General features: G+C 34.9%; 1 protein-coding gene across 1 annotated transcript in view; it reads left to right on the top strand.

Moving 5' to 3' along the window:
• The first annotated feature begins 1,871 nt into the window (after nt 1-1,871).
• Nucleotides 1,872-7,478, top strand: part of ADGRL4 (adhesion G protein-coupled receptor L4) — a 116,233-nt gene continuing 110,626 nt past the window's right edge. The window contains exons 1-2 of the mRNA XM_025357687.1: nt 1,872-2,050; nt 3,479-3,628. Coding sequence (XP_025213472.1) covers nt 2,029-2,050; nt 3,479-3,628 — 172 coding nt within the window. The 5' untranslated portion in view covers nt 1,872-2,028. The remainder of the gene's footprint in view (nt 2,051-3,478; nt 3,629-7,478) is intronic.

Raw genomic sequence — 7,478 nt, 5'->3', positions numbered from 1 at the left:
CTTTTGTATCTTTGTGAATGGTTCCCACCTTCTCCCATTCATACAACTAGAAAACCTCCACATTCTCTTTGTTTCAGCCTTATCTCTCAATTTTACCAAGTCAAGCAGACATCAAATTTGTTTTTATCTAATGCTTTCTGTAATCTGTTCCTATCTCTCCATCACAAATATGCCTACCCTTGTTCAGGCATTTATAATCTATTTACTAAACTCTTCATGGTTTATTTTTGCTTCCTTGCCTTTGGTATGCCCTTAAAATCCATCATTTGGGTTCTTGCCAGTGATTCACTGAATTGCTTTTCAGTTTTTAAAAAACAAAAAAACCAAAAATATTTAGAAAAAAAAAGTTATCATCAAAGTCCAAAACTTCTTTTTTATGGCATTTAGGGCTTTTAAATCACTTTTTCAAACTCCCCAAATAACAATATCTGATGACTCATCATTCTCGCAACAGCCTCCTGAGTGCGATGTCATTCTAGAAGCAATATAGAGAACATGGACTGTGAGCTTGTAGTCTGGGTTCGAATCAAGGCCAGTCACTTAGACCAGCTGTCTAAGAGCTGCTGTGGACTCTGAGCAAGTCACACAACACCTTTGTTCCTCATTTGCCTCAACTATTATGGTGCCACTCTCAGGAACTTTTGCCCACATTCACCTAGAAGGAGTCTGGGAAAATGCTATGGAGAGCCAGGTAAATGTGTCAACACATAAGCACTTGTGACTGCTGTTAATACATAAGTCACTTTGTAGTGTGTGATTGTGACTAGTTTTAGTTGTTTTTCCAGGGGTTCATAATCCCCCTGGAGTCCAGGGGCTGTGGCTGTTCATCTTTCTGAGACTACCCTTTATACAAAGTAAATTTGCACTAGTCACTTTTTAAACAGAATAGGAATGGAATGTGACAAAGGTGATCTGACTTTTGAAAGGTAAAATGAGTTGTGTTAATGGCAAAAATATTAGTCATTTCCTTTCTTTAAATCAACTTTATTTAAACTTACATATAATACAATTCATCTAACTTATATATGATAAAATGCACCAATTTTAAGAATACAGTTGGATAAGTCATGACAAATGCATGCACTCATATAACTGTCACCTCAATCAAGATATAGAATATTATCATCACCTCAATTTCTCCTTGTGCCTTTCTGCAGTCAATCTCTCTTCTGCATCCCAACCCTGGGCAACCATTGATCTGTTTTCTGTCATGATATATTAGTTTTCTCTGCCAGTTATTTTTAATTTTTTAAGCTAGAATTGTTTCCATGTTCCAACGTGAACGATATCTTTCTACATAATCGACTTGTATACTAAAATACAAAGGATATGATGCACCAATTTTTCTGCGGGTGTAAGGAGGGGCTACAGGTGAATTTTACCTCAAATTGAGTTGATAATGGAAAACACAATCTAACCTAGACACAATAGACAATATCCTTATTTTACACGATGCACCCCTGAGTCCCAGCAAGGTGGAAACTGAGCACTGGCATCCCCTTTTGCATGGATTCAGGTTCCCTGACTACTTTTTGATCCCTTGTTCTTTAGGAAAATTTATTGGTGAGTATATTAAAAAAAGGCTACGCCTTGAAATTTAGGTGTCAGAGAGAACCGCTAAAACCTATTGAGTTTTGGATGCTAGCTCGAGAGGGGCTCTCCATGGATCTCAGAGACCATTGCTTTTTAAGTACTCACTTTTAGGGTGTCACTCTGGGAGCTGCGCCTGGGGACAAACTGATTCCTCATTGGGGCTGTAACATTGATCAGGGTCAGTGGTCACCAGGCAGGGAATAGAGCCCAGGTGGCGTGGGGAAAGGGAATGGGGGCCGGACGTGGTCAGCAGACTCAGGACTTGACTCACACACTCACACAAAAGAGACCGGAAAGTGTCCGGAGGAAGCCGGCGCGTCACGGACGACGGATCCGGGACCCTGCCGCGCCCGCCCAGCGGCGCCCGGTCCCGGGTCCACAGCCGCACTCAACCCGCCGCGCTCTCCGCCACCGCCACCACCGCGGCCACCGCCAATGAAACTCCTCCCGCTCCTAGGTGAGTGCTTAGCGCCCTTGGTCGCCGAGGTTGTCCGAGGGGCCAATGCCTTGTAGGGGACGGGATTTTTTAAGAGGTGGAGCTCACATGGCAAGTGCAGTTGGCAAAATCTACGAGGAGAATTGACTTAGTACTTCTCAGGATGTTTTTCTCCTTGACCTTTCAACTCTAAAGTTGAATATTCCAAGGTCCAAGGAATGTTACCTTTTTATTCCTCTTGAGGAAGTGTCCAGCGTCCCCTTTCACCTTTCTTCTGTTCTGACCTGAAGAAATTTGGGAAATTCAAACCATTAACACCCATGGGAGGCTTCCTGGCATTTTAAGGAGATTGCCGAGCCAGGTTTGAGCTTCATTTTGACCACACTGTGCAGAAAGATAGTAAATGACATCTCTGAGGGTGAAATAATTCCGGATTCGTCAGTATACATAGTTATTTGCCACTAGGATTTAGAACAGAATACTTAAGAACCTCTTGGTACCTGATAAGGACAACTTATGCTAGATGACTGTTTTCAGAACAATGACCTCATGCTTTATAGCTGTTGGTCCTCAAGACTCTTGAGAAGGTCTGGTAAAACAATAAAAAAAGAACCTTCTGTACTTTTCCTTATCTTTTCCTATCAGTCCACAACATATAATTTCCAAATGTATTTCAATAACTCTGATGTATAGTCTTGTTCTTTGCTTTGTTTCTTTTTTTGTTTTGTTTTTTGGTCACATTCATTTGTGTGCTGTTCCACTTCTGGAAGATCAGTCTTTGACCATAATGTTGAGTTTGTTTTTTTGTTTTTGTTTTGTTTTTAAATTTCCCCTAATGGAAAAAAAAATAGTGAAATAAATTTTATTATGAATAATTGAATTGAAAACCATTGAAATTGAAAACAATTGAAATTGAAAACAATCATTAGAACACAGAAAAAAAAACAGCAATTGCATCTGTTCTCCTAGATAAGATGTCATCTTAAAATAACACAGATTTGAATTTACAAAAACCCAAATACTCAATTTACCTTCATTTCTACACAGAATTACTCCCAGAGGAGGGAAATTGCTTTACAATCAGGAAGTTCCCTTTCAAAGTATCTCACCTCAGAATGAAGGGTAACACTGAATCAACATGCTATACTGATGTGGGAACACAGTTTTTATTATAAAGCTGAGTTGTTTATTACATTTTAGCTTCGTTGAGATTTACTTGATAAAGGTTGAAATTGAAAAAAAAAAAAAAAAAAGCCTTCATCTTAAAAGCAAGTTTTACTCACTTGCTGTTGTGCTGTTACTTAGCTAAGTGCTCTCTTGGGAAAAATTTATAATCCATTTATCTAAATAGAAAGAGAGGAGAATTTATGTTTATTATACTCTAATTCAACAGTGGGGAGAGGTGTTTCTTTTACTTTTTGAAAAGGTGTGTTTCTGTATTTTATTTAGTGGTTTTTTCCACTTTGTTGAATTGTTCCTATACTCAAAATTGCACCAAGACACCTTGTCTCCCAAATGCAAAATGTGAAATACGCAATGGAATTGAAGCCTGCTATTGCAACATGGGATTTTCAGGAAATGGTGTCACAATTTGTGAAGGTAAACAAACTTTATTACTTCTTTTGGATTATACTGTAAGATTAAATTCTGATGTGAATGTTTTTCTGTCCTCCAGAAACTAACTTGTTTTGTTACACAGTTTAATTTCATATATTTAAATAACGCTTAAGTAGCTAAACAGTAAGTTTGACTTCACTTGTCAAAATTTATGCTTGTTATTGATTTTAAATGACTTCATGCATATCTTATTTTTTGATGCAAATATTAAAGATTTCCCTTTAACTCATGCTGGAGATCCAGGTATAGAGGGCATAGTCAACAGCTTTGGGAACAAAAGAGTTCATGAAATTTAGACTATACTGGTATGGATTGCCTTCATATATCCTCTTTACCACTTGATATATGATACCAAGTATATAAGTATTTGTATACCTATATGGTATATGATACCACATATACAGGTACTTGACCGCCTATATTTGGAGATAATATTAAGAGATTCATGGTTTTCTCATGCATACCCTGGGCATAGGAAATGACAAAAGAAAGAGAGAATTTTGAAAAGACATCATCTTTTGAAAAAGTAGATTATAATCATAGAACTTTATGCTACTGCCCAGAGACAGAATGCCAGAAAGCATCCTTGTAGGATGCAGTGTAGTCCATTGATTTGATCAGCAGAACACCATCTGATAATCAAATTTAAATAAGTTCGTGTCTGTAGGTGTCACCTTACCCTTAATCCTCCACTCCCCTTAACACACTCAATCTTTTTAAATTCAGTTTCAGTAAAATCTAGTTTTAACTGGATCCGTAGACCAACATTCTGTGTAGAAGAGAGAGAGAAAAAAAAAAGTACTAGGTCATACAAATTAGTTTTAAAATATAATTAAATAGCAAGTTCAAATTAAAGTTGTGTGGTGTTATGCATCTAAATGTATTTAAGATAACATGAACTTTTTTAAATTAGGCCAGGATATTGTATATTGTTAATATTGTATATATTTGCTTAAAACATAAACAAGTTGTATCTTGTGATTGAATTATATAGACTCTTTAAAAAGATTAAATAGGCAGTATTTAGTAAGACCAAACCTCATCATAATTAGGTTGAATGTTTAAAAAGTGTACAGCAAAGCTACAGTTTGCTTAATGGTGCATTAAATCAGGCGTTTCTGCTTGTGTACACAGCCAGAATTTGTAATATACTATTTTACAAGAATTACAAAATCCTTTTCATAAATAATCTTAGAAATTTATTGTGTATTTAATTGAACGGCATTATAGCAAGTGGAAAGTTGAGTGACCTTCAAAATACTGCATCTCACAAATTAGTGTGCTTTTCCACTAATCATTACAAATTGTACTACAGTACTTCATAACCAGAGTTGCCTTTTTGTTTAGATACTTTTCAATTGTCATGCTTACCATAAGTAACATAAAAATTTTTCACAATTTGGACCTTTAGCAACCAACCAGCTTATAATCATGTCTTTAATGATTTCTTTTAAAAACGCATCTTCCATTATCTAAAGCCGTTGTTTTTCCCCCGCTGCCTAAGTCAATAACTAGCTAATGAACAGAAAATATTTTCCATTGGAAAGAAAATTCTTTAAGACCTTTTGGCCTGCAATTTCTTTTCACACAGAACATAATTTGTAATGGGAATTTATTTCCTTCTTAGGTTCCTGTTAAACTTAAATTCCCTTTCTGTTTAAAAAAAAAAAAACTCCATATACACTTGTTTTGATATTTATTATCTGAGATTTGTAATGTCTTCTTAAAACTGTTCAAACAGTGGTTTTCATCTTTTTCACCTTTTATTAATTCACTGACAGGTTTTTAACCTTTTTTTAGTCAGGATAGTTAATATGCCTTTTAGGATTAAAACACTGCGTTCCCAACTGCTGAATAGTCTAGGTTATATTTTGAGTTTTAAGATTCTTGTTGGCATTTTTGTCTCTAAAGAGATTCCTCACCTTTCCTATCTTTCTCTAAGATTGGTATTAGGTCAAGATGAAATGACTGGACAGGAGATTAGCTACAGAGGATGCCTACTTCTTGATGAATAGAATTTGTTTTCTTTTATCTGTCTTCAATATCGCTGTTATCATAAAATTTATCTCTCTCAGAGGTACCAAAGAAATGTTATAGTAACAACCCAACCTCACTAAACATATAAAAGAGCAAGTTTTGAAGAAGTAATTTATAATTTGTTTTGCATGGTCCTAAAGAAATAAGCTTTAATTGTAGTGAATTTATTTAATCATTTTTTAATTCAACAGATGTTTATTAAGCACTTTGATCATTATCATAATCACATCAATATTAGAATAACTAATATCTACTCTGTGCTGAGTCCAAAAAATTAATTAACAGAGGCCTTACAGTCAGACATACTGATTAGGAGTACAGGCTGTGGAATCAATCAGACTTGGATTCAAATATTGGCTCTACCACTTGTTTGGTTGGTTGACCCTTCCTACTTCATTTTTATTCTACCTAACAGAGTCATTTCCTAATACACATAATTTATCATGTAACTCAGCTACTTAATACTTGCCAGTGACTCTTCCTTGTCAACAGGATAAAGTCTAGGCCCTTAACATTCTTACTTAATTCCCATTGCCTTCTCAACAAATATGCCCTCTGATATATGTCTGTCATGAAATTCTTGGAACTCCTTTAAAAATATCATACATGTTCAACTTCTAGGTTTTGGCTGATGAGTAAAGGAAATAATTAACGACCAAAATGGTTTTTCAAAACGTTGTATGCTTATAAAGTAATATATGGGGAACATTTTTTGATGAGTAGCATGGAGTAAAGACAATTTGAAAACTTTTGAGATGTTTTGAGCAATAGCAAGCTGACTGTAATAAATGTATTGACTTTCAAGTTGTTACTTCTCATTTGGATGCATATGTTCCATTATTTGTTTACATATAAATGAATTATTTTCATGCGTTCATCTTATAAATATTATAAGTGGAATTATCATTAAGTGGAATTCTTCAGAATTTCACTTCCAAAGGACATTGCTAATGTCTCTAACCCTAAAATAACAAAAATAAACCTAATATGTTACTGAAACAAATCCGAGAGGTAAACCAGCTTGTTTAGAAAACATATTTATAATGCAATTATTATTCAAACATTTTAAAATAACCATTACAAAGCAGAAAAACAATAATCAAAAGATATCAGTGCATTTTGAGGAAGAGATCAAGCATTTTCCTCTATGATAAAATATCATAATTACCTTGAAAAAATGAGAAAAAGGCAAAGCCATTTACTTATTTTAGCAATTACAATAATCATTGTATCCCCTTCATACTAGACATTTTCACAAAATGGTACATTTTCACAAAATGGTACCTCTAAGCAATTAGTATAACAACAGTATAATTTGCTTACCTAAAAAGATTGTCTATCACCTTATTTTTATCATACCCTAGTGAATTAAATAGTCTGCTCACCAAAGTTAGTCTGTTTATTCACTGAGATAGTGTGTTACACAAATAAGCAAAGTTGAAGTTTAAATTGCTTTAAAATTGTATAAATACGGATCTTATGTGAAAGTACATACCCAGAATATAGAGTTTATCCAAACTATCTGCTTCAGGTCCCTTTGGAGAAGCTATTTTTCACAGTAGCTTCTAAATATTTTCTTTCTTTTTTTTTTTTTTTTTGGTCTTAGGCATTTTAAAAACATTTGTTTTCAATTTTCATCAGACATTATCAGCTCTCTGGTAGTTCATCTGAAACTTTTCTTGTCCTTTCATTTTTAAGTATTGAAATTTAGGAGTAGTCAATTCAGTTGAGTAGTACCTGGACCAGCATTCATAATCCCTCCCTCCCTCTCCCTCCCTCCCTCCCTCCCTCCCTC

Source organism: Theropithecus gelada, chromosome 1 (genome assembly GCF_003255815.1).
Source record: "Theropithecus gelada isolate Dixy chromosome 1, Tgel_1.0, whole genome shotgun sequence".
NCBI lineage: Eukaryota > Metazoa > Chordata > Mammalia > Primates > Cercopithecidae > Theropithecus > Theropithecus gelada.
The sequence above is the reverse complement of the archived record's forward strand: the minus strand, read 5'-3'. Positions and strand labels throughout refer to the sequence as shown.